Source organism: Drosophila subpulchrella, chromosome 3R, assembly GCF_014743375.2.
Source record: "Drosophila subpulchrella strain 33 F10 #4 breed RU33 chromosome 3R, RU_Dsub_v1.1 Primary Assembly, whole genome shotgun sequence".
Classification (NCBI taxonomy): domain Eukaryota; kingdom Metazoa; phylum Arthropoda; class Insecta; order Diptera; family Drosophilidae; genus Drosophila; species Drosophila subpulchrella.
Genome location: NC_050609.1, coordinates 5828806 through 5854607, shown reverse-complemented (window position 1 = coordinate 5854607; position 25802 = coordinate 5828806). Strand labels below are relative to the sequence as shown.

Genomic DNA, 25802 nt, shown 5'->3' with positions numbered 1-25802 from the left:
TGTCTGCAGGTAAGCCTTTTTGCGGTGGTGCCCACTTTTTGGCGCTGAACACCAACGCATCGCATTTGCATTGATAACCGAAAATGTTTGGACTTGAAACGAGTTTAGTTTGGCCTGCTTTCGTGTACAAAGACCATATTTCACCGGTAAATCAAACAGACAATGGGCTTCGAGCCCCCGTAGTTTGTTTGGGAACAGCTGCGGTCAAAATGTTATAAATAGGCGCAGATACTTGGCACGTGGAGCAATTTAAGCATTACTTTTTGGTGCCTACTTTTAGGCACAACTAACATTGTGTATACGCCATGTAGGTCCCATTCAAAAAATGTGACATTTATGTGGCATACTTTTAGGCAGAATTGTACATCGAGTGTACGCCCTGTTCCAAGGGGCATTTAATCAATATTTTATTTTGCATTCTCTTAGGCTGAGCTTAACTTATGTTTGCACCATGATAAAATTTAATAAAGTTCGAAATCTGTTTATATATTATACTGTAAAACAAAATCTGAATGCTATTCTAATTCAAATAAATATATTCACTTTATATAAAATGTATGTTGTATTGTTACTTAAAGTTGCTATTTCAGGAGCAGCCACTACTTACACCACCTCAACTGTTCCCAGGTAAAAGGAGGCGTATGCGTAAAGCCTTTGGTTCCCGGCCTGCCACGATGTTTGCTGGATGTCTTAATTAAATTTGATTAGCTTTGTGCGCAAATTAGTTAGTTTTGCATGGGAATTGATGAGCGTGATAAGTTTGCCGACTAATTGGCTAATTGATTGATTGTTGGAGTGGTTGTTGCGCTGCCTCTCCTCAAAACACTCCGCCCAGAATGTTTGCCTAATTGCGCCTCAAATGCACTCGTTCCGAAGTTAGGGTATTCTTTGTGTGCATTTACTAATGAAAATCGAATGATAGCTCCGACAGCTCCCCCAAAATCGCCCGGCAGTCCATCAAAAATGTATTAGCCAAGTCCATGGGTTGTTGCTGCCTCTCCTGCCACTGCCACTGCCCCTGTTTGGTTTTAAATATTTTCTGTAACGCAGATTCCTTAGCTCGGGCAGCGCCTGCATAATACATATCGGAATAACCTTGGTCCGAAATTCGCCAAAAGAATAACTGCGCATTGTTTGCCAAGGAACAACTTTGCTTTCTGCCTTGCCATGGTAAGTAGTTGTTGTTTTTGGCTGACAGAGTTTCCCGGGGGATGGAGATGCAGTTTTCCGGGCGGTGGGCGAAAGTGCTAAAGTTTCCACAGCGCGCATGAAATTTCCACTTTAGTTGTGTTGCGTAGTAAATTTTTGTTTTCGCTTTTTGTTTCTTATTTTATTTATTTTGTTCTTGTTTTTTTTTTCTGTTGAATTCCCCTCTCCCATCTCGAGATTTTCACCCTTCGTTCTCGGCGCGCGTGCTTATTTCAAGTAGTTGAAATTATTTTATAGTATAAAACTTTAGTTTTTTAACTTTGCCCGGTGCTCTCCGTGTTGTGTTGCCTTGTTTTGTTTTGTTTTCGCTGGGCGAAAGCCCTTCGTCCATTTGGCGTCCGCACGCGCTTTTTGTTTTAGCATATTTATATTTTAATAAGCGTTCTGGCAGCTGCGCTCCACCGCCTCTCATTCCCAATTCCCCCCCCTTCTCCGCCAATGTCCTGCGTAATTTTACTGCAATTTCTGACAGTTTTAGAAATCTTCGCGAGCAGAACTTATGAACCCAAATGCGCCTGTCAGTGGCAAATGGCAAACTCCAGTCGGGCTAGCTGGTTGGTTGGCAGGCAGGCAGGCGGGCAACGTGGCGTATGATTGTTATTAATTTCATATTATGTGTAAGCACCACTGCCACATCCTTTGTTGCCTTCGCTACTCCCACCCCCTCCTGTTAGCAATAAGCAATAAGCGTCAGCCGGAATGATATTTAATGTCAGGAGGCCGAAGAAGTGAGGATGGCAGGGAGGCATCGCATCGAGAGGATGACTTCGAGGTGCAGTTCAAGTGGCTCCTTGGAGCACGAAAGTGTTGAGATTGCCAGAAGTGTTTGAGCATCCCATTTGCATAAAGTGCGGTTAATCTCGTGGATGTCGAAGGGTAAGTGAAAAATTAACAATGCACAGGGAAAAGGAAATGGGAATAGAATGGTTACAGTGTCAGCAGAAATGAGAAATTATTGGATTTGATTTTTGATAAACAGCTAAGGCATTTAACTAAAAAAAAAATATATGTAATGCTAGTTGTTTTAGTAAAGAAAGCATCTGAGGAAAAAATATAAATAAATGTATTGTATGAAAATTTTAAACAAAGGTGGAAAAATTATATTGGGCTATTTCTCGAGTAAATAAGTCTGGCGAATTCTCTGACTTCTTACATTACAATTATGATTATATCTTTTTTTTATGAGCCTCAGTTGGGCAAATAAAATGTCAACATTTTCTAGTTACTTATAGAATTAAGAACATAAAAATCGATATAATTTTAATCAACTCACCTCGATTGGTTTGATTGATTTCGGATCGTGTGTTTCCTGTAGTGTACCCTTCTCTTGATTAAATTAAAATTCAATTAAGGCTTTTGTTTAGTTGGGCGCAGTGAACGTTTAATAGGAAAATCCATCACAAACATGCATCAATGGCGCATTGTTGTTGTTCCCGCCGCAATTGTTAACCATTTTCACTTCAATACAATGTGACATGGCCCTCTTGATTGAGTTTGTGTGTGTGTGTGAGCCATTTGTTTATGACAGTATAGATGTGTGCGTGTGTGCGCTGGCATTGTGTTTGTAACAAAATATAATCATAAACGTAATTTAATCGCGCCAAACCGCGTCTGTCACGTACTTGCCAGCCACAGATACAGATACGAACACAGATACAAACATAAAGACACATTATTGACGCGAACCCATAGATACACACGCACACCAACACGTTTGGCAGCGTTGACAACAGAAACTGTTATAATAATTCAATTCAATTCAGCCAGCCATTCCGTAATAATGTCGATTCAATGTTGTAAATACGTTGCGCATCGTTTGCGACTTGCCAAATCTAATGATCACCTGTTTGGCACCACGCACACTCCGCCATTTGGTAGAAAATTGATTTTGCTATCCAGGCACGTCATGTTCCATAGGTATCCGTAAGCTCACAAAACTATTTTCTATTGAATTAAATTGTTATCATTACAAATGGCAGGCCAAATGAGATTTGTATTTCGGCTGTTACAATGTTTGCCGACCGAATCATTGTTTCAATAATGTAATTAGCTTATGTTGGGATATCAAAGGAATATTTTAAGAAAGGTTGAACTTTATTTAAGTTGCTGTATAATAAACAATTAACTGAAATTACGTTTATTCTTTACAAATGTTTCTATTCAGTATTTTTCGATTACGAAAATATTAATATTTTATTATTGAATGGTTTAAATTTCAAAAGGTAAAGTAAACAGGATTTTTTTAAACATGATATTTATTGTGCTAGGCCCTTCAAATATTTTTTATAATTTTCCTAATAAAATTTTTGTTGATTGTTTCTTTTTATTATAATATGAAAAAAATTGTTTGCAGTTTTATGATTGTATTTCAATTAATTAAATGTTTTATTAACTTTTAAACAGTTTGCCTGGGCCTTGCATTAAATAAGCAGAAGTGTGAAAGCCCTTTCATCTACTATTTCAATCTGATTTCCTTTATTGTTCATCAACATCAATGACTCAAATCATTTGCAAATTCAAGATTTCATTATTCGCATTCAAACGTCGTCGGCGGGCTTCATTTACAATATTCGCGCAACTTCAGCTCATTTTGGAGGTCCTGTCATATGGCATCATCCGCCTTTTAGGGGATTCCTTCGCCGGCAGCCGGTGAATCAGTCACGTGTGTGCAAAATCAAAACGATTTGCGGAGGCTGTCACCCTTCCGGGTCTTTTGTTTGCCATTTGCGAGCGGAGTGAGCGTGAATGCGCGTAAATTACGGCTGACAAGAGACGGCTTCCTCTGGTGCGGATGCGGATGCCTTTGCCTGATTGATGCGCTTGCCCAGGTCACTCAAAAAAAAAGAGGATCATTTATCTTCATAATCATAATTTTCCCTATAAGTATGCATATAAGAAAGAAAGTAATTGTCATGCTAGAAATTAAAAGGATAACAAATAAATAACGAAAAACTTTATTATATTGTTAACCAACTGAAGCTTAAATGAAATAAATAAATAAATTAAAATTAAATAAAATTTTTAATTTTAAATTAAAATTTTATGTTTGTAAGGGTTATTGCCAATCTATTTGACAAAAAAAGATAATCCTGTAAAGCTTATTAAAATTAATTTCTCTGCATGCAGCGCTGCAACTTTTGCCACTTAGCCGTAAGTCGTGGATACAGGGCTTCAGAAATCGGAGCCATTCCATTGCACGCATGACAGCTGCCATGTGCTGGCATTCTAGTATCCTACCAACCTACTATCCCAGCATCCTGGCAGCCTCGCATCCTGGCAGTTAACCACAGCAGCGCAGGGAGCGCTTTGTCCTTGTCACCTTTTTAGTTTTCGGTGTGTTGACAGCCGAGCACTCAGTTGACAACGCTGCGCTGGCAGCTCTTCTAGTTAAGGTTGCACACTGAGCGAAATTTAGAGTAGATTTAAAAATATTTTAAAGCCTGTATAGTAAAAGAAAAATGTTTATAGATCCAGCAGCAAATGCATATGATTTATTTATAATTTTCTGCTTAGTGTAAGCTTTAGTTCAGTGTCGTTATATTAAAAGTATGTATATTATTCACAAACCGAATTTCATTTTGCAGATTAGAGCACTCTTTAAGCTTTTCCAAAATAAAATAAGAACAGGTATTATATGTTTAAAGTTTAAACTTTTGATTAAATATATTTTGTGGAAATATTTGTTGAGTGAGTTAAAATAAAGTCAGCCAATATTACGTAATCCTAAGGTTTCCCCCGTTATCTACCGTGCAACATCATCTCAGCTTCGGAGAGCGGCAAGTGCATTTATCTCGATCTGGAATGCCTTTTGAATAACTTGCCATATTAGCGTGTTTCCGTTTCCTTTCAGCTCAGCAGGCAGCAGTCAGCAGCGCCCAGCTTAGTTGTGTCTGGGCGTCCTTGTGTGCGTATTTGTCAAAAGGATTTGGCAGTGATTTAGCTGCTGGCCCAAATTTCATACGAAATTCCGAGTGTATCCCCCCGGACTCTCCCTCGCCGGCAATCGCTTGGCTGACTGACTGACAGCGTCCCTGTCGCCTGGCCAAAAAGACAGGATTAGGTCGCGCCCAGCCCTTTTAGCCGCTGCAAATTAGCTGCCTAATTGTTTGCCAAAGCCGCAACTTTGGCCATTTCTTCTTCTCGGCCCAGAGAATTGCAGGAGAGGGAGGGCCTTGTGCTTAACATTTGCCGAATGACAGCTGAATAATGTGCGCCCCATAAGCAATTAACGCGCCTGCGGGGCTTACACACGTTCGTCCCTCGAGTGTGTGAGTTTAAGTACAGAGGCGGACGAAAAAATAGTACTAGATGTTCAAGGGTTTTGAAAAAACTTATAAAAGTGGCAAAAAGTAGGCAACAAAAAATGTTGACTCACGAAGTTCGCTTCATTTTTTTATTGCATGTTTTTAGACATCTTTGTGAATCATTTTAAAACCCATGGTAACTTCTGAAGAACGTTTTTTAGAAAAGTAATTACATATGAATTGCAAAAATTGACTGCTTTATAAAGTAGAAGATAGAAAAGGTGAATCTATTTCTATTATTTTGACTGCAGTTGTTTGTGTGTGTTGAATCGCTATCTTAGTGTGTTTCTCTGCCAGCTTACAAATTGAGTCAATAATTTTGCTGGGCCCTTGACTGGGCGGGAAATTATCCTCCTGCTCCCTTCCTGGTGGCACTTTGTGCATAATAAATAAACGCCATGAAATACGCGACTTAACACGCAATGTACAGCAAAGTCGCATGTCTCCATCGTGTGTGTGTGTGAGTGAGTGTGCTTGGGTGTGGGTAAGCACCATATGACACCACCTTGACTCATTAATTACGCACTGGCATTTTTATTTTCATTGCATACTCTTATGCAATTTATTATTACAGCATTGCGGGGCAGCGCTGGAAAAAAGCACACGCTGAAATACAAATTGCCTTTTTTTACACACACACACAAGGATATATTTAAGTATATATGCATACACTTGTGACTTATTTACAGAGGGGGACTCACACAGATACTCTGGCCAGCACACACACACACTCAAGCGAAGTTGTGGCGAACACGACAAGCCGCAAATGAAATGTGCGCTGGATTTTTGAGCTGCCTTCCATCTTGGCTTGCCCAGGAGTTGCCCGATTGCCGACGTCCTTTGGGCATTCCTTTAAATATATTTATATGCAGTACGTTTGAGATCTATTAGAAATTGAGTACCTATAATCTAGTCTTTATAAAAAAGGTTGTCGACCCAAATCTAAGATTTAATGCAAACTCAAAATCCAGTTAAATGAGGCTCTCAAAATTTCTTACCGTTTAAATATAGTGTATTACAAATGGATAAAAGGTAACTAAACAGCATTTAAGGCAACAATTCTTTGAGAAAAATATGTATGTTAATATTATCTTACACCCAGTCCTTTTTTCAAAAAACTTACATAGTATGTTATGTTCCTTACGGTTTCCCTTTGTGAAACACACTGTAGATACGTAATCGAAGAGCTCATCTTTTCCTTTTCCACCCCTTTTAAAGGTAATTGCAGAACAGTAAACTGAAAATGCGTTTCTTTAATCAAAGGGCAGCTAAACTTAATTTTCCCCAGAGCGAGAAGGCTTTAATCTTAATGCCAGATCGCAGAGCATTGCAGTTTCGTTTATGCTGGCTGGCGTAACCCTCGCAAAAACCGAATAAATATTCACTTTTTACTTTCGTTGTTGTTGTGGTTGCATTATTATTGTCGTAGTTGTTGTTGCTGGTACTTTCAGCGGTGATGGCGATGCTGCTTCTGTGGTTGTCCTGGTCGAAAATTCCCCAAAGAATCTGACGCACTTATCGCAAATTACTTTGGCAGTTGCAGCGCAGCGTTGCTTTTGTGTATAAATTTAACAATTTACCCATACACGTGCAGGCATGTGTACAATGCATGCACGGGGGATTGTAAATTACCATACACACACACACACACACACGCATATACTGTAGACTAAATGTGTCCAAAGAACGTGCAATGTCCATGTCCCTGAGAAGGAAAGGAAAGTAGGGGCAAGGGCAGGACAGTACAGGATTTGTAAAACTTTTGGCCAACATGGCGTATGCATAATATTTCTCCCTGCCGCATGTCGGCCGACAAACTTCATTAACAAACACAGTGGCCAGAAATGCAGCAAGCCCACGAACTTGCCGCAATAACAATGCAAATGTAACAGCTCGAGATGTTGCAGGTTGCAGCTGCAACTTCTGCTGCTGCTGCTGCTGCTGCCGCTGCAGTTGCATTCCCCCAATTAGCCGCACAACTCCTTAAGCTTTCCCGGCGACTTACCGCCTTTTTTTCTGTATTTTTAAAGCACACTTTCTGGCACTCGTCAATTAGCATTTGTTTCGGGGCGTTTAATGGCCAGCCAGATGTTGCTGCAATAATTTATTGTTGCCATTGCCGGCTTCATAAGATGTTAACGCGCACTTAATGCCACTTAAAAATACGCATAAATCGCAGAACGAGTTTCGGCCGAAAGGGATAAAATGGGTAAAAGAGAACGAGGACGGTTGGCCACTTGTCCACTGACATGGCTACTTACAACGCTGCTCAAGCATATGCATGCAGATGACCATGTTGCAGTTACCACCCCATCCCAAACCATACCATGCCATGCCACATCAGTAGCAGCTGCATAAAAACAAGGTCGAACAGGGGACAGAGATGAAAATGTACACAAAAATAAGGCAACAAAAAATAAATAAAAATGAAAACCGAGCAGCAACAGAGCAACAGCAACTGCGGCACGCAATTAAGTGCATTTAATTAATTATTGTTGATAAAATAATATTTTTGCAATTTATTGTACAAGCGGCAGTTGGGCATTGGTGGGTGGGTGAGACTGCCGCCCACCACCCGTTATTTATGCATATGTGAGCGCAAATAAATAACGCCAACGATGGCAGGAAAAAAGAAGAGTAGGGATGTAGTAAAGGGATTAGACTAGGAAATACCCCGCTTCTGAAAGGGGAAATTTTCTGGTTCTACAAATCAAAAGTATATATAAGTGTACGTAACCAAAAAGCTCACAGTTAACAATATTTTATATTTATTTTTTTAATGAAAAGTATTGTCCAATTAAGAACTTGGGAATTATAAGCCCACAGTTGAGAAATTGTAATATTACATCATTACAGCAAAAACAGTTTAATACATATTTTTAATTTAACAAAAAGTTTTGTGCCTTAACCTTTGTTAAGAATTTAAATACTTTAATTTAGAATACATCAATGATTTTTTTTCCTACAAAGCTTACACATTTAATTTTCTGATTTACAGGGTATAAAAACCTTTGCTGCATTCTCCTGCGATGACGTTATCAGAATTCCGGCAGTTACTGGCCGCAGACGCAGCGATATCGCTCCTGTGGCAGCAGCATTGCCTATCGCACCGGCCAACATCGAAACTATGGCAGATCAATTCGAATAACAATAATTTCTTCCGGTCGAATGGCAGCGCCAGAACAATCAGACAGCGGCAGACATGCAGATATATCTGCATATACACGGCTGCGAAAGTATCTGCATCTGCAACTGCATTGTTGCTTTTGCTGTTTGCTGCATTTTAAACAGGATGCGCATAAGTATACGAGGATTGACAGGATGTGCGGGCCATGCACATGCATTTTGTTTGCCGCTGACGTTGCCACGCCTCCCGCCCCTGCCCCTGCCACTTGCCACCTGCCACACGGCTCGCTCATTTTAAATCGGAGGGCGGCATACACATGTTCAGCGGCAGAGGGTCACGCCCCCCAACAGCACTAATTTGTATTGTTTTCGCTGTTAATGAATTTCATATATTGTATTTATGCGATGCACTTAATGCGAATATTATTTGCGTTGACATTGGCCGTATATCGAAAAGGAATTTAAATCGGTTGTCGATTTCGAGAGACGGGCTTAAAGTAAGCTGGGGATAAAGTGATATTAGATTGTATGTCATTGAAGCGATTAAACGATGAAAGACTATAATAATAATTTGGAGAATTTCCTTTATATTACTCGTGGTTATATTAAAGGCAGCTTTGAATGTAATGATACCATATATTTTTGGTGTATTAGTATAACATCATTGAAAACTCAATTGAGACCAAGAGATCAATGGGTCTTATTCCACTCCTCGCGTTCCTCGCGCTCCTTCACCACCTCGTTAAGATAGGGCTCCAGGTACTTGATGTCCTCTTCGTACTTGGTCCACTGCTCCTTGGGCAGGATCGTCTTGGTCATGGAGAGGTGTAGTGCCCGCATGATGCGGTAGTTGCGCTCATCGTACATCTTGCGGGGCAGACGACGCACTGCCTCAGCCACATCCTCGTTCTCATAGAGACAATCGTCGCGGTGAAGACCATACTGGTTGAATCCAGACATGTCGTAGGCCCATTTCCCCAGCTTGGAGAAAACTGCGGGTCCCACTCTAGCCACGTACTTCGACATGATTTAAGAAAAATAATCGAAATTTGGAAAGTAGCTGGGTTTTATTTTAAAGAAAACTGGTAAGTCGTAGAGCTGACAGTTAACTCAGTGATTCTCTAGTGAGGCCACTTGATAAACTATTTTAAAATGTGGCCATAAACGGATTTTCATAAAATCTCATTTAACAGAGTGCCTTGCCACACATAAAATATGCAAGTTTCTGAATCATTCAGACATAAAAATGTGTAGCTTGCATTTCTTAATAATTTTTTAAATAACCCAATCCCATTTTTACCCCAATAAAAAGATAGAAAATATTTTATCAAACGCATTTCTTTAATATACGAAACTTGCAAAGTCTATTTTGGACTGGCATATATTTGGGTTCGGATACGGACTTCCAAAACGTAGGTGCATCACGGGATTACTTTGGTAGACGTTGAGAATTTATCCAATTGCTTCCTCGCCTAGCAAGGACCACAAGGGCCGAAGCCACAGGGTCCAGGTCCACAGGGTCCACACGGTCCGCAAGGACCACAGCCTGGACCGAATGGTCCACAAGGTCCGCAGGGACCGCATCCTGGTCCACAGGGTCCGCAAGGTCCACAGGGACCGCATCCGGGTCCGCAAGGTCCGCATCCGGGTCCACAGGGTCCACATCTGCCCTCAGCGACGGGGTATTGACCGGTGGAAAAGCAGGGCAGCGGGCAGCAGGGTCCTCCAGGAGCACAGGGTCCAATGGGACAGGGTGGGCAGGCGGCACTGGGTTTGTAGTTGATGGGTCCATTGGGATAGCAGCAGTACTCCCTTGGCGGCGGGATGTCGATGGTCTGCGGCTTCGGCTGGCACAGGATCGACTGACACACCTCACGGGGTTCGCAAACCCGCTTGGGATAGCACACCACATAGGGATCGGGGATCATCGAGGGATAGTAGATGACCCTGGGTTCCCGCACCATCTGCGACACCCAAATCAGCTTGGGCACCTTGATGACCCTCGTGGCATCTACGACCTTAGGTATCGTAATTTGCCGACATCTATTCACAACCATCGGTTCCGGCACTATCTTCTCCGTAAAGACCACTCGCTTCTTGCAGATCATTCGCGGCGGCTGTTGGACGGTGATACATTTGGGAAACGGCGGCGGAATACGAGGAGCACATTGTGGCAGCGCCTCAAGCTGAGCCGCATTGTAGCACTTGGGTGAGCACTCGAAAGGACCGCAGCAGGGATCGCAGGGACTGCAGGGACCGCACGGAGAGCACATGGTTTGATTTTACAAGGCTTAACCGAAAATAGATCTGAAAAAATAAATTTTGTATATAATTTTTTTTTTAAATAAAATTTGACCACAGAAATTTGGAAGTGTATCGAAGCGAAACTGGTTTCGAAATGGCAAATATACTTTTAACAAAGCATAACTAGACTGACAAGCAAATCCAAGGCCTACTTGAAAACTAAAATAATACATACAAAAAGCCTCTAAAGTAATTTTCAGTAGCCCTTCCTTTATCTGTCAATTAAAAAATCCACTGTGACATTCGCTTAAATCCGATTTTATTTACAGCCAATGAGTCGTCAATGTGTTGACAAAGCAAAGTGTACTATAGACTTTTGGTAGTGATTATAAGCAGGACGGCGAAAACAATATGATATTCGGCATCGGAGTCAAGCGGTCGGGATAGACAAGTTGGTCCACAGGGCACTGGTTTTTGACAACGGGCAATCCGTATATAGATGATCCTAGCAAGGGCCACAGGGACCGCAGGGCACTTGAGGACCGCAGGGACCAACTGGACCGCAGTGGGTGTTCCAGGGAGTTGGTGCGCACGGGTAGCAGGGTCCGCACTCGGGTGATTCGTATGGACAGGGGGGCGAACAGGGACCGCAGGGTCCGCATGGCCCGCAGGGACTGTTGCCAAGCGGTCCGCAAGGTCCGCAGGGAGCACATGGTCCACATGGAGCCGGGACAAACGGACCCGACGGCATCGTGAGGCCGCAGGGCCCGCAGTTCGGAACGGCACATGGTCCGCATGGACCGCACCTCGGCCCACAGGGTCCACAGGGGCCGGGACCGCAGGGACCACATCGCGGTCCGCAGGGTCCGCAACCTGGTCCACATGGCCCGCAGGGTCCGCACCTGCCCTCGGCGACGGGATACTGATTGGTGGAGAAGCAGGGCAGCGGGCAGCAGGGTCCTCCAGGAGCACAGGGTCCAATGGGACAGGGTGGGCAGGCGGCACTGGGCTTGTAGTTGATGGGTCCATTGGGGTAGCAGCAGTACTCCCTTGGGGGAGGAATGTCGATGGTCTGCGGCTTCGGTTGGCACAGGATCGATTGGCACACCTCGCGAGGCTCGCACACCCGCTTGGGATAGCACACCACATAGGGATCGGGGATCATCGAGGGATAGTAGATGACCCTGGGTTCCCGCACCATCTGCGACACCCAAATCAGCTTGGGCACCTTGATGACCCTCGTGGCATCTACGACCTTTGGTATCGTAATCTGCCGACATCTGTTCACCACCATGGGCTCAGGGACTATCTTTTCCGTGAAGACCACCCTCTTTTTGCAGATCATCCGCGGAGGCTGCTGAACTGTGATGCATTTCGGGAAGGGCGGTGGGATGCGCGGAGCACATTGTGGCAACGCCTCCAGCTGGGCCGCATTGTAGCACTTCGGGGAGCACTCGAAAGGGCCGCAGCAAGGATCACAGGGACTGCAGGGACCGCACGGAGAACACATTTTCTTGACTCAAGTTTTCCAAAAATAAAATTTATAGAAAAATATCTTAAACTTTTTTTTTACAAATTTTTACTGTACAATTTGGAAGTTGTTCGGAGCGAAAATAGAAACTGAATGAGATCTAACGGCACGATGACAGCAAAGCGAAAGATTCTCCAGGCCCTCTTCGATCGGTATATGTAAAACCGAGTTCTTTGATTCGGTTAGGGATTACACAGTTTCTTTTTAAATAAAAAAAATTAAATAAAATTGTATTTTAAGTGTAGTAAGAACTACACTATTTTTGATTTTAAAAAATGTTATAATACCATTTAACTAAAGTTTTCGGACTAATATGCAGATCCCTTTGAATTGTAAAATATGTTTATAATGCTTAAATCTTCTCCATGCGATTGCTTAAACGCTCGCAATGAAAAATCGCGGGGAGGTTCTTGAATGGAATGCATTTTGCAGACCGGATTTCATCTCCACATGACGTATGCGCGACGTATCTGCATATATTTCAACAATATGGCATCTGCCGTTGAGTGGGTTTAAGCCTTTAATATGCTAGCGCCTTTATGTAGGCAGGCTGCTTTTTTTTCTACCCAGCTGAAAGCCAACTTGGAAAAAACTACAGCGAATTACAGAAAAACGTCGGAAAACACTCTGGCGAGCCCGGCCTATTGAATATACATATATGGGTTTGTTTTTTGCCCAGTGCCTGGACATGTCAGCGCCGAAAAAAAGCGTTTGAGAGGTGGTTTGGTTGGTTTGGATGGGTCCTGAAAGCTTTAGTGCGTGGGTGGGCTGTGCAATCGGCGCTTTGTGCATGCCACAACCATTGCGACACTGAACAATTGCGCATTCACAAAAAACTACAACAAAGAGCGTGGTCACAGCGGACCATCGATGTTGACAAAGGCTTTTGCATGCGATTCAGGTAAATTCTAAAATATTTGCTTCATTTTAAATGCAAAAGGAAAGGCAAGAGAAACCATTCAGAATGTGTTCAGAATCAAGAAGGTGCAATTGATAAAATGAAACATCTAGTTTATTTTTATAATCCTAAATATTTTAAAAACATAGAGTAATATTATTTTATTTAAATAGCTATATGAAGATCAATTACTATCACTATTTTCCTTAATTATTTAATATTTATTTTATAATTCTCAATTTTGTCCATATTTAGTTGCTTCCATTGAATTTTTATTACAAAACATAAACCTAGAACTTACCAAAATATTTCCAAGAAAATTCGCTACAGTAAATGTCTTAATTTTAAGAGCAACATTGATTTAATCGATTTGGTTTCGGGCTGCGTTCTAGGAAATCTCCCAGTTCTTTGGCCTGTAATAACAAGCCTTTGGCTTATGGTCGTAATTATGCAAGAAAAACATCAACTTCTTGGGCTCGAGTGGCCCTCGAGCGCTTATAGAGAAAGAGAGGCTGATGGTCTCCGTCAAAGTTCCCAGTTCCCAGTTCCCAGCCACAGACAAAGCGCCAGCTAATCCCACAATTTCCAGAGGCCCCAAAGAGCCTGTCTAATCACAGACCCGCCACTTGCCATCACAGTGCCACCGAAATTGTCAGCTAATAATGCAAACAATAACAGGCAACAGTCCGAAGAAATGGCGCACATTTCGCATAATTATGGGGTGGGGGAACCCCGGCTAAGGCGGCGCAATTAGCGGACTTAGTTCGGGACTAGGCCCAAAACAATGTTGGGTCGGTAAATGGGGAAATAAGCACAGACTGGCCATAAATTGGCCTCCAACGTGCCTGCTGGAGAATAGATAGAGCAGCAAGTGTCAGTTGGCGGATGTTTTTGGTTTAGCTGCACTGGGGAAAAGTTAGCATGTTTGGCCAGGCATTGAAATATGACTTATAGATATTTACATTTTTTTTTTTAATTTTTATAAATTTTTATTTGAGGACTCTTTTGAATTGTTGATAAGGTTCCAGTTTTTTGGCCTTTGCCTTCTTTAATAAATTTAATCGGACCTAATAAACAGTTGCAGGCATTCATAAAATGGGGTCCCCATTTTGGCCCTTGGTCGCTTATGTTGTTTGTTCGCATTCTTTGCGGTCGTTTGACGTTGATAAGTATTCTGATTTATTGACAAACAAACTGTGAGTGTGCGGGCATTGTGGCAGCATTTATATAAATTTATATATTTATTTATGGGCTGCGCACACGCAAATACACACACGGATAGACAGATGGATCGTTGTTCAATAGAACTCGTGCTTTAACCCAGTTTTTACTGTGTAAAAAAATATTATATATTTCTTTTGGTTAAGAAATTAAGATTCGTTTTCGTATACATAATTTTTGGTCGATTAGAAGTTTACATTTTTTTTTAAATTTTTTCCAGTACTTGTTAAACTTTGTTTAAAATGTTGCTTAATAAACGCAAATTGTTCTTCAAAAGGGTTCGAATATTTTTCAAATTAATCTTTGCTTCATTATATAAAATGGGTTAATCACAGTTTTTGGCTCCCGTTTTTTATGCATTTGCATTGATGCATTTCCGTTTGATTTCAATAATTTCAACTTCCGGCACAAACCGGAAATGACAAATAAAATGCACCGACATTCAAATACACTCATAAAAATACAGAGTACAGAGTTACTAGAATGAAAACATTTTTTACAGTTCCAGATCTCCAAAGCAATTTTTAAGGAAATGTATAAAAAATAGTTGAAGAATATATTGGAAAAATAAGACTGAAATTATTGCCTATGCAATTTGTGACGACTTTTTAGGTGGTTTACATTTACATTTATAACTCTAAAGGGATAATCATTTTTCCCCCATGATTTTTGCTTTAATTGCATCATCTCAGTTGCAACTGTATGAAAAATCGCATAAATTACGTGATTTTCGGGAAGGCTTGTTTCTGCCCAAATCCGTGCATATAAGTTGTTTATTTTTTGCCGGGCAGTAAATTTGCAGGCACATGCATATGGGGAATGACCATGAATTACATAAAAAGCCGCAAATACCGAAGTCAAAATGCGTGGCCTCAACGTTTCTGTGCATTGTAAAGCATGCCGATGTGTATGTGCAAGAGGGAAAGCATTTCTCTTGCAACATGCAAACGATTCAGTCAGTGGCAAAAAGAAAAAAATCCAAATATATATTGCAATCCTTTAGGCACGCGGAACATAATGAAACGAAAATGCTACTGTGGCAACAGCAGCAGCTGCAAGGACATTCAGGACCAAGCGCCGAGGACCAAAAACCAGGGACCATTCGAAGCCGTCCGCTTGCTATTTGCCGAATAAGAAAAAATAAATAAAAATGTGAAAATATTTCTTTGGCCAACATTTTTACAGCCGCCTGGCCCCCTTCGTCCTTTCCATTCCTAGGCTGACCCCGCTTGCCAACCAATTCGCAGCCATTTTTATATAAAAAATGTTTTTATTTATTCCGATGGGGCGGCTGCTCTTTCTCATGCCTCGGTTTCTTTTTCGGCAGGGATGCTTATCGACTGGAAAATTTCCAAGTAATATATATCGGCTAAAATATGGCTCTCAGAAAGATGTTATAAGAAAAACATAGTTGATCGATAGAAAGGTTGATTTGTATAAGATCAAATATTTAAAAATTATATACTATCTTAAAAAACAAGCATACTTATAAATAAGAAAATACTATAAATAAACTTATTTAAGATAATATACAACATTTTATATATGTTAAAATCTTGATTAATAAAATATTAACATTTTTTAAACATTTTACATTGATCCCATTATACAAAACACCATTAAAGAAAAATTAGTTTTAGAGAAGATTAAAAATGTTTATATTTCTAATTAGGTCTTCCGTTTAAAATCTTAAAAATTTTGTTTATAATCTCTGCATGCAATATTACCCTATCGGCACTATTTCCATCTCTATCCGAGATTCGAGTTATCGCCCATGCCCCGAAATCCTTGCAACTGGGCCTGGCTTGTGGCCGCCGGTTGATTTATATTGATGAATGTCCGTTTGTTCGTTAGTTCCGTCTTCGCAGGCTGCCAAAGAGATTTACTTGGGGGCGGGAAGGCGTGGCAGTTATTTTACTCTTTGCCTTTTGTTGTGCTGCACTCGCACATCCATACATATCCACACATATATGTATATCACCACGCACACACTGGGTGCACTTGCTTATGCTCAGTGCCAGAAATTATTGCATACTTTACGGAAATTAACCGCATTTCCATTTCTTGCACGCACACAGGATGGCTGCGTCATCTCGTCCTCCCTTTTCCCCCAAGTCCCCGGAAAACCCGTCTCCGGTCTTCCACTTTTATACATATATACAATTTTAATGACTTTATTTTTGTGCTGGCATAAAATATTTCCAGGCACTTACAATAGGGCAAAGTACAGAGATTTGGTTGGTGTTTGGTTATGATGTTCCTTGGATGGAAATGTAGTTTTATTAGTTTTTATAATGAAAATAGAATTTTAAGAAAACACTTTTTAAAAATTATAATGGAGAAACTTATTATTTTAATATAATAATATGTGCTTTATAATGTTTTAGTTAGTTAAATTACCATACCATGTACAATATTTTAAGTTTTATTATTGTAACGAAATGTAAGAGTATTTAAGCTTTAGCATTACCTACCGGGCATTATCCTTTGTTCCTTTTGCTTGGTTGCTGATTCGTTCAGGTCACTTCTGAGGGAGCTGCTAAAGGAGTGAAGGGAATTAAGTGAGGCAACCGTCGTACAATCATATTTCTTTGTGACATTTTCCTTGTGCATTATTAATCAACCGGGAGTATTTTAATTTATGTTGACATGCACTTATTTATAAAGCGCAACCGAAATGCGAAAAAATATTTTAACCGGAAACCACATGCGAAACCAGAATGTCGCTGATTTCTCAGTTATTTTTGGCAACGACGTCATTAGGTGTGCATGTAAAATGAACTGAGCCCTTTGAATTTAAAACTATTTAATGTATATTCCAGAAGTTTTTAGACAAACACTTTTTATTTTAATAAAAAGATTTGTAAACTTTTCACGTAAAAAAATAAAAGAGCACCTGCAGCAAATAGCAAAGGATTGTGGAAATGAAGTCGTGCCAAATGGCTTTTCATTTCAAGAAAAATATAAATTTTCTTGCCAATCGAGGCAGCTCTGCGACATGCGATGAAAAGAAAATCATCTACTGGCGGAAAGGGTGAGAATGCTATAGATTAAATTAAGACAGGCTAGTATTAAGGAAACCATGCTCCAGGTGACTTACCTAATTGAATTCCGCACAATCTGCATATTTCGCTTGAAATGCATTTTATTAAAACCGTTGCTAGGGAAAAACAACTTCGCTCGCCTAGGAAACTGAAAAATATTAATATTTCACTATAGTTTGATTGCATTCAATCAATGGAAGGCGGAACAATTCCTTTGATTGACAGCAGTGACCTCCGCTCCGTCCGCTGATCAAAGTTCAAGGGGCAATTGGCACGCCGGATGCGTAATCTATTTCGAACAGCGACCATGCAAATCGAAGAAGCTATATCTATAGCTATAACCATTGCCTCTCAGCTGTCGACTGTCGGATGCATGCGAGTACAATACAACACAATTTGCTGGTGATGGTGTTGCCGCTCCCCGTCGTCCTTCTCGTCCTTTTGTCCTGTCAGGCCGTCTGTCGAACAGCGAGATGCATAGAGAAATTGCATATAAAATGCAGACAAATAACTTGCTCCCCATGTTTAGCGTATGCCCTAACGCCTGACATTAACAATGCAGCAGCAATAGCAACAGCAGCAGCAACAGCAACATCAGCAGCAACAGCAGCAACAGCAACATCAGCAGCAACAGCAGCAACAGCAACATCAGCATCAGCGGCAACCAGCTGGCAATAAAATGTAACAAACACATTGACTGCTGACAAATAGCATTGCCTGTCAATTCATCAAAAAGAAAAAGGCAGCCAAGACCGTCAGCGAACGCGCAAAACTATTGACATGCACACGCATTGAACACAGAAAGAATATCTACAGATTCATAATCATAAAAAACCACAGATTATTAGACTAACAAGCGGATTCCACTTAAATCACTAGGACTTTGATATCACTTTTATATTTAATTTTAAGCGCCTAAAAGTATACAGTAAGTAAATGGTGGTCCTCTTTCTGATTGAATTTCTTAATCCAGCATAAATATGTTGTGTGCTATGCAAATTATGTTAGGCTTTGATTTTCACTTTAAAGCCTAATTGGACAGGTATTATTTTTACTTAAAAACATGTTTGGATTAACAGCCATTATTTGAGTTTTAGAATTGGCATTTTTATATATGGCAAATCAAAATCTAAAATTTTTTCTGACTTTATTGCATTTTTTTAAATCTTCTCGTTGGTTTGTTTTGAATCATCAACTTCAAGCTAAAGAGAAATTTAATTAGAAGTGATTTTTATGACACATTTTACGTTAATAGGTTGTTATATAAATATGTTTCAATAAAATGAAAAGTTCTTCACGTTTTTTCCAGAAATCATCTAGAATTTTCCCCTGTGCGTCGTAAGCGGATCTGATCGAATGGGAAATAGGATGCGGGACGCAGGATGCAGGATGCAGGAGGCGCATCCTTGCACTGCTGACTCGGCAGTGGCAATGGCAGACTTGCAGCAAATTTGCTTAGCTGCCAAACCAAACTTCGATTGCCGCGAGCCTGCGTGTGAGTGTGTGTCTATATGGGAGAAATACGAGGGACTGTTACAAATTGTTTTGAAATGAAATTCAAACTGCAACTGGGAAACGGTGCATATTGCTCCGTGCGCGCACTTCTCGACCTCGAAACTTCAAGCGTCTCGTGGCTTTCTGGTTTAAGAAATACCAACTAGAAAGTTGACATCTTTGTGGGCAGGATCAAAGCGATTATTTGGTTATTTCAAGGTTTTTACATCTCGCAAAAGGGATGAGGAAAGGAGAACAGTACCTTAACCGCTGCCCTTACCTTTATTTCCTCCGTAACAAATTGCCTCAATTATTTCCATTTTTCTCAACCCCTCGTTCAGTGGCCGACTTTATGCTTGTAGCTAGGGTATAAAAACTTTATTAAAAACTTTTGTGCCCAAGCCTTTTTATTAGACCTTGTCTGCCCTTAGTCGGGACCTGGTTTATATACCTACCTTTCTATATGTAGCCAGGGATACATATTTATAAAATACACGCACATTTAGACGCCTCCCTGGCCGCAATACTGCACTCCAGGGGCGTTGAAGAAATCAAATTAAGAACATTTTCTTTGGCGAAACTTTTTGCGCCTGTTTAGAGTTTTGTAATACTTCAACACCCCCGCTTTGCAGCTATTAAGGTTCGGGCCCTATCTGCCGTCGGTCTTAGCCCCATGTGGTTACTTGAAAAATGCTAAATGGTCCCAGAGCAATTGCAGCCCACAACAACATAAATAGCAGCCAGGCAGCAGCAGTTTTGGGCCTTAAAGCCAATGAAATTGGCTGCCGGCCCAAAAGCGTGTGGTCTCTTGTCTCATAAAAGTAAGCAAGGTGCCGCTTAAAAGGGGATATATTTGCCTGAGTTTGGAATTATAAAAGTTTTACTAAATAGTAGGGTACTTTAAGTTTGAAGGATACATACTGAATACTTTGATTGGTATATTCAAATCACCTCATATTATAAACAATTGTTAGTAACTTGCAATAGTTATAAATATCTTCGAAAATCTGTTTACAGCGTTTAACTTTTATATGGATGGTTAGTTCTAAAAATTAAATGGTGTGTGTTTTAAACTGTTGGACTTTTACATTAAAACATCAACCTCCAGCACGACTCCGATAATCCAGTCGATGTAGCTTTGAATTTTGGTATATACACAAGTTCTCAAAGTGCCATAGCTCTGAATTCCTACTAGTGTGTTACTCATTTTTCCCGAAACTAGCATCTCACTGACCAAAGGACTACCTTGATCGGCACACCTTTGATTGCCTTTGAATACAGTGCAGATCTGGGATTTTACGGGAACCTTATTGAAGGATTCGTAGCACTTTTTTGGGTCAAGCGTGGAAACGCGGTTCATACGCGGAATCATTTTTTCCTGGGCTAACCCCCATCTTTTAGCTGTTAAATTTTGACTGTTCTGGAAATTCATTGGCATATTCAACCAAATGCATATTGGCCGCATCCTGCGTTTAAAAACAACAGGTTTCTCTAATATGAGTAGAGCTATATCATTTTTAAAAGTGTTTTTGTTGAAAAACTTGTGTATGAAGCCGCTTTGAACGGAGTGCCTTTCATAGTTATTCTTAGATATTCTGAACAAAACGGTACTGTAGAGTTTATAGAGGTTAGTAAATGAAAGCAGTATGTATATTATACTTGCCGTTCGCTTTGATTAAATATGCAGCTCGCCGACGTTATCACACTATCTGAAATGTATTTTTTCATTATTTGGCTTGTCTTGTAAACTCTTAGGGAAGGCACAAACATTGATTTATTAGAGCTCCGCTGCAGTTTTTAGATGAAGATTCGATGAAAGCCATCCAAGGGCTACGCCTTAAACTTCTGGGATTGGGATTGCGGTTCGCACAATTGAAATCCAAAAACTCAGCGGATCCCAATTGAAAAAGCAGCAGTGGCAACATCGAAAGCTGGAATGCGGGAGCCATCTTTTCCATAGAAATAATTTCTAAAAACTGAAGTAATCTTAAATTGTATTAAACATGAAATATCAGAGAGCGAGAGAGAAACGTTCTGACTTATCAGCACACAGAGAATAAAATGTTAATTGTTTTCTATAGAAATAATAGAAGTGGGATTGAAAGCTTATCGCCACACACAGTATACAGAGTATAAGAGAGAATATTGCTGTATAGGGTATTAATACATTGTATGCAGATACCTTTTTAAAAAAAAATTTACAAAAATTTGAAAAAAATAAAATATTCAAGAAAACTTTTTATAGAAAAACTCCTTTTATTTATATATATATAAATATTTGCTACTTTTTTTAAGAATCTAAAAAGGAGGCGTCCTTGTAGTTTACTACGACATCAACCTCTATAATGATTCCCACTATCCAGTCAATGTAGCTGGTAACATCGGTATATAAAAACGTTCCCAATTCGCCATAACTTTGTATTCCAAAAAGTGTGGAAAGTGTGTTATTATAATGGCGGATATAATTGATCAAAGGACTTCCAGATTCCATGCCGATGTTTTCGTTTTTGTAGCCAGCACAAATCGTTGTGTTCTGGGGTGACATTTTAAAGGCATTTATGCACTTTGATGGCTTGAAGTTGGTAATTTTGTTTATCTGGGATTTTAAATGGTTTTCATTCTTATCTACGTACCAAAGGTTGGTGGTAAAGGTTTTATATATTTCTAGATCGATATCGTGTAACCAAATGCATATTGGCCTAATGTGGGCTTTATAGAGCACATCTTCTGCTAGTTCGAGCAGTGCAATATCATTATTAAAATTATTTTTGTCATAGAGACTATGAATATATGCACTTTGGACGTTGTAGTTCTTAGGTGGATATTCATCGCCAATATTTTTCAGCTTATGGATCTTGGATGTCCCCAAACGAACGGTGATGTTGGAAGGCAACCACAAAGTTGACGATGAATCTTTTTGATCAACCAAACAATTAGCTGATGTTACGACAAATTCTGAAAACATATTCTCTATTATTTTAATATTTATGAAAAAATATTGTTATTTATACAAACGTTTGTGTATCAAAGTGCCACTGCAGGTTTTATTGGGTAATACAATCAATGCCATCCAGGGGCTGTCGGAGATCAAATGCTCATCATGATAAGAAACTGTACCGCAGTTTACATCAAGCAGCTGCGCCAATCCCCGATGAAGCAGAATCCATAAGTATAGAGTAAAACATACAGCGGAATACATCATTCCAAGAACACAGCTTCTCAAAAACTGAACCCTCGCATGGTTAGGTAAAAATTATAAAAAAAACCCCCTTATCAGCTTATAAACACTGGTTCATAAAATATTGCTTTTTGTTGTTTGCCCACAACCTTAATGCTATAGGATCACATACTTAGATTAACCTTTTTTGGAGCTTAGAAATATATTATGTTTAATTTATGACAACATATTATGTTTTATTCTTTAGTTTTTTACTTTTTATTAAATTTAATATTAAGTATTAAGTATGACATCGACCTCCAACACGACTCCCACTATCCAGTCGAAATACCTTATAATATTGGTGTACAAGCAAGTTCCCAAATTTCCATAACTCTGAATTCCAACTAGTGTATAATAATTGGTGAACTTTTCAACGACCAATGGACTTCCGCGCTCCGCACATTTGTCTATGTTACTATAGCCAGCGCAGATCTCAGTATGATCGGGGTATACACCAAAGGAATTGGAGCACTTTCTATTTTCAAATTTATTAATGCTTTTCGTTATTGTACTTCCACCAGCGCCCCAGTTGGTGGCTTTAAAATTGCTGTTGCTTTCCAACTTCAAGCCGTCGTTTAATAAAATGCATATCGGTTTTATGTGAAGCACAGGGTCGATTAGTTTGACCAGAGCTATATCATTTTTGTTGTAGAGATTGGGAATGTAGACTTCTTTTACGTAATAATCTTTGTTGCTTCCGAAGCGAACGATTCTGTTAAAAGATAACCGGATGCTTTAAATATTTTATTTTAATACATGATTACCTACATCTGGTTTTGATTTAATACACAGCTTGCTACTGTTAACACGTAATCTGCAAGAAAATATAAGTTCTATTGATATCCGTGAATGTATAGAAATCTTAGGCTTAGTACAAACGTTTGTTAACAAGAGTTCCCGTGCAACTTTGTTGGTTTGATACAATCAATGCCATCCAAGGTGCAAATCGATATTTATCAGGAGTGTATTTTTCACATTCCGAATCCAGAAACTGTCCATGTACTTCATGGAACAGCAATAATGCCACTATACCAAAACAAGCCGCTGAATTCATTATACTGAGCAAAAAGATTTCCAACGTCTCGCGGGTATTCCAAAATGAGCTTATTGATAAGTAAAATGCCCGCACAGAAAAAAATTTAAAATATAAAATTTTTTTTGAATTGTATTTGTAGGTATTTGAAGTCATAAAAACTTAAAATAAAGAAAAATACTAATATGCTTGTAGGAAGTTTTTAAACAATTTATTTTTTAATAATAAAAATAAAAACAAAAAATACTGAGAATTGTTTTATTTCCAGTGATAATGTACTTTCTCATTGAACAGGGACGGATCGAGGGTAGGGAAAATGGGAATATTTTCGCACAAACATAAAAATGACGTCCATTAATGAAGCTAACATAATATATTTTAAAGTACCCTACCAAATTGAAATGTATCAAACAAGTTCACAATTCCCAAAAAATCAAAAAGTACCCACAGATCCGCCTCTGTATACATTGAAATTTTTATCAGCGTTTTTTCGTGTTCACATGACTTGAGACGCTTAATGCTATCTACAAGTATATTATATATTTATTTTATGCTGCCATAGCATAATCATAATCAAAGTTATTTCCCATGACTCATAACACATTCCCATGACTCAAACCACATTTTGTTAAATATCATTTTGACTAGTATGTCTTACTCCTTATAAATTTTGCCAAGTTCTACCAAACGGCCTGGGATATATAGATTATATATACTACATTTTATTCACACACTGGCACAAGGCTTTTCAGTTAACCTGAGCTTACAAGGTCAATTCAGTGGCTTTTGTGTGTTTTTGGCCCATGATCCTGCACCTCTTCTTCCTTATTGCTTGCTTATTGTTTTGCTGCTCGGGCATATCCCTTTCAAGTTCAATAGTGTCATAGAGCGTGTCGCAGGCCAGGCGTCTAAATTTATGGCCCAAACGGTTGACCTGAAGGCCGCGTGGCCCGTAGAGCCGCAGCACGTGCTTCGGGGCCAGGGAAATAATTTAGCCAAAAACATGTGAAGCTCGCCATATAAATTATGCACACTCGCCCGACAGACGACAACACATGGGTTGCTTTAAGGTATCGCATTGTCTATGCGACCTGCCCACCAAATGCAACAACAACTCCACACATAACTCACCGCCCTGGCCTTTTATTTTATTGTATTTTATCTTTTGGATTACTTTCTGCCATGACCACAACAAATAAACTTGAGCATCTTTGGGAAAAAACCCACTGAGGCGCTGTGGGGGTGGGGGAAAACTCGGGCAGGAAAAGAAAAGATTTCCGTGGCATTGTTGCTGATGCTACTGGTGCTTCTGCTGCTCCTTGGCTCGAGTTTGCCCGGAGGTCTGGAGCTGGACAACGGCAACAATTGCGCATGTTAACATACTTGTAAGTAGTTTTTCCACTTTGCCATGGATTTTTTTTCCATACTCAGTACTCTTGGATTTTAAGGGTATGATGTGTTCAGCTCATCCAATTCTGTACACTACATTTAAAGGCTTGGTTAGTCCCACATTTTAGGATATATTGTAAGCAATGATTTGGTAAATTTTTTTAAGGCAGGCTCAATATTTGAATTAAAGACTAAATAAAATATACTAAGGTATTTTATTATTTTTTATATTAAATATTTAAAAAATATATAGTTTAATAAAATATAATTCTATATTTAGACTAGATATACATTCAAAAAAGAATCGTCTTGAAATTCGAAAAAATTATCTACTTCTAAAAAATGTTTGTCATATTCTGTAAATTTACTTAATGAAAGTAATATTTTTCAAATCTTAAAGATACTGCAGTATAAAAACTTTGTTGGAAAATATAAAATATAAAAAAATGATCTTAAATTTGTGTTATTGCTAAATATCTCCTAGTCGTTTCGTTCTGTCGTTACTTCCTGCCGTTTTTCCTGCCTTTTTCCATCCCCCACAACGGACACATTTGTTTTCCTGGGGGCAGTTGCCTTTGTTTTTGTAATTATCTGCACGTTATTTGTGGGTCAATAAAGTTTCGTTTCATAGTTTGAGCGGTTGTCTGGCTCTCAGCCCGGTCCCAGGATTTATGGCATATGCGTTTTGGGCTAATTTTCAGTGCCGCTGACCATGCCATTGGCCAGTAAAACATTAATAGCAGAGCATGGCAGTCAGGGACGGAAAGGAAACTTGGAATGCTTCTTAAAATAGCAACGGGCGATTTAATGGCAGCTGGCAGCGTTTTCTCCTCGAGATGTTGATTAATTTATCGATACTCGCTCGATTGTCGGGCGTAATTGTAGCTGCCTGTCAGGGGATCGCATTGCCAGAGATTTATATGATGGCGTGATGGGTCGGTTGGGTGGTATCTTCTATCCACTCTTTGTATAACCGTACAAATCATTTGTGATAAATTGTCGACAATCGGTGCTCAATTATTTAATAAGCCCGACTGCCAACTATTGAGCTATCAAATTTCATTCCTCTAATTGCTGTTTAGCACACTC

General features: G+C 39.7%; 5 protein-coding genes across 5 annotated transcripts; all 5 read right to left on the bottom strand.

The window, feature by feature from the left end:
* Positions 1-9244: 9244 nt before the first annotated feature.
* Positions 9245-9737, bottom strand: LOC119561990 (cytochrome b-c1 complex subunit 7). The gene has a single exon (XM_037875382.1). The coding sequence runs from the start codon at positions 9663-9665 to the stop codon at positions 9330-9332; it is 336 nt and encodes a 111-aa protein (XP_037731310.1). The 5' UTR covers positions 9666-9737; the 3' UTR covers positions 9245-9329.
* Positions 9738-9959: 222 nt separating this feature from the next.
* Positions 9960-11051, bottom strand: LOC119558224 (DBF4-type zinc finger-containing protein 2 homolog). The gene has a single exon (XM_037871546.1). The coding sequence runs from the start codon at positions 10910-10912 to the stop codon at positions 10112-10114; it is 801 nt and encodes a 266-aa protein (XP_037727474.1). The 5' UTR covers positions 10913-11051; the 3' UTR covers positions 9960-10111.
* A 202-nt stretch (positions 11052-11253) lies between these two features.
* On the bottom strand, positions 11254-12515 carry LOC119557094 (DBF4-type zinc finger-containing protein 2 homolog). Its single transcript, XM_037869660.1, has one exon. It carries the CDS (start codon positions 12391-12393, stop codon positions 11389-11391), a length of 1005 nt encoding a protein of 334 aa, XP_037725588.1. The 5' UTR covers positions 12394-12515; the 3' UTR covers positions 11254-11388.
* Positions 12516-19893: 7378 nt separating this feature from the next.
* On the bottom strand, positions 19894-21049 carry LOC119553489 (inactive serine protease 45). Its single transcript, XM_037863901.1, has 3 exons — positions 20840-21049; positions 20735-20780; positions 19894-20681 (listed from the first exon to the last, which is right to left on the bottom strand). The coding sequence occupies exons 1-3, from the start codon at positions 21027-21029 to the stop codon at positions 20156-20158; spliced, it is 762 nt and encodes a 253-aa protein (XP_037719829.1). The 5' UTR covers positions 21030-21049; the 3' UTR covers positions 19894-20155.
* Positions 21050-21307: 258 nt separating this feature from the next.
* LOC119552419 lies at positions 21308-23340 on the bottom strand. Its single transcript, XM_037862077.1, has 6 exons — positions 23171-23340; positions 23060-23105; positions 22524-23003; positions 22358-22405; positions 22087-22304; positions 21308-22026 (listed from the first exon to the last, which is right to left on the bottom strand). The coding sequence occupies exons 1-6, from the start codon at positions 23223-23225 to the stop codon at positions 21362-21364; spliced, it is 1512 nt and encodes a 503-aa protein (XP_037718005.1). The 5' UTR covers positions 23226-23340; the 3' UTR covers positions 21308-21361.
* Positions 23341-25802: the final 2462 nt, after the last annotated feature.

Bases quoted from the DNA above. Each gene is read 5' to 3' on its own strand.
- LOC119561990 (XM_037875382.1), bottom strand. From the start codon at position 9,665: ATGTCGAAGTACGTGGCTAGAGTGGGACCCGCAGTTTTCTCCAAGCTG.
- LOC119558224 (XM_037871546.1), bottom strand. From the start codon at position 10,912: ATGTGCTCTCCGTGCGGTCCCTGCAGTCCCTGCGATCCCTGCTGCGGT.
- LOC119557094 (XM_037869660.1), bottom strand. From the start codon at position 12,393: ATGTGTTCTCCGTGCGGTCCCTGCAGTCCCTGTGATCCTTGCTGCGGC.
- LOC119553489 (XM_037863901.1), bottom strand. From the start codon at position 21,029: ATGGAAAAGATGGCTCCCGCATTCCAGCTTTCGATGTTGCCACTGCTG. The intron at 20,781-20,839 runs GTTTGTGCCTTC...AATACATTTCAG, and splicing joins CGGAGCTCTAATAAATCAAT to ATAGTGTGATAACGTCGGCG. The intron at 20,682-20,734 runs GCAAGTATAATA...TAAACTCTACAG, and splicing joins ATATTTAATCAAAGCGAACG to TACCGTTTTGTTCAGAATAT.
- LOC119552419 (XM_037862077.1), bottom strand. From the start codon at position 23,225: ATGGCATTGATTGTATCAAACCAACAAAGTTGCACGGGAACTCTTGTT. The intron at 23,004-23,059 runs GTAGGTAATCAT...ATCTTTTAACAG, and splicing joins GTATTAAATCAAAACCAGAT to AATCGTTCGCTTCGGAAGCA. The intron at 22,305-22,357 runs GTTTATAAGCTG...TAACCATGCGAG, and splicing joins GCAATATTTTATGAACCAGT to GGTTCAGTTTTTGAGAAGCT.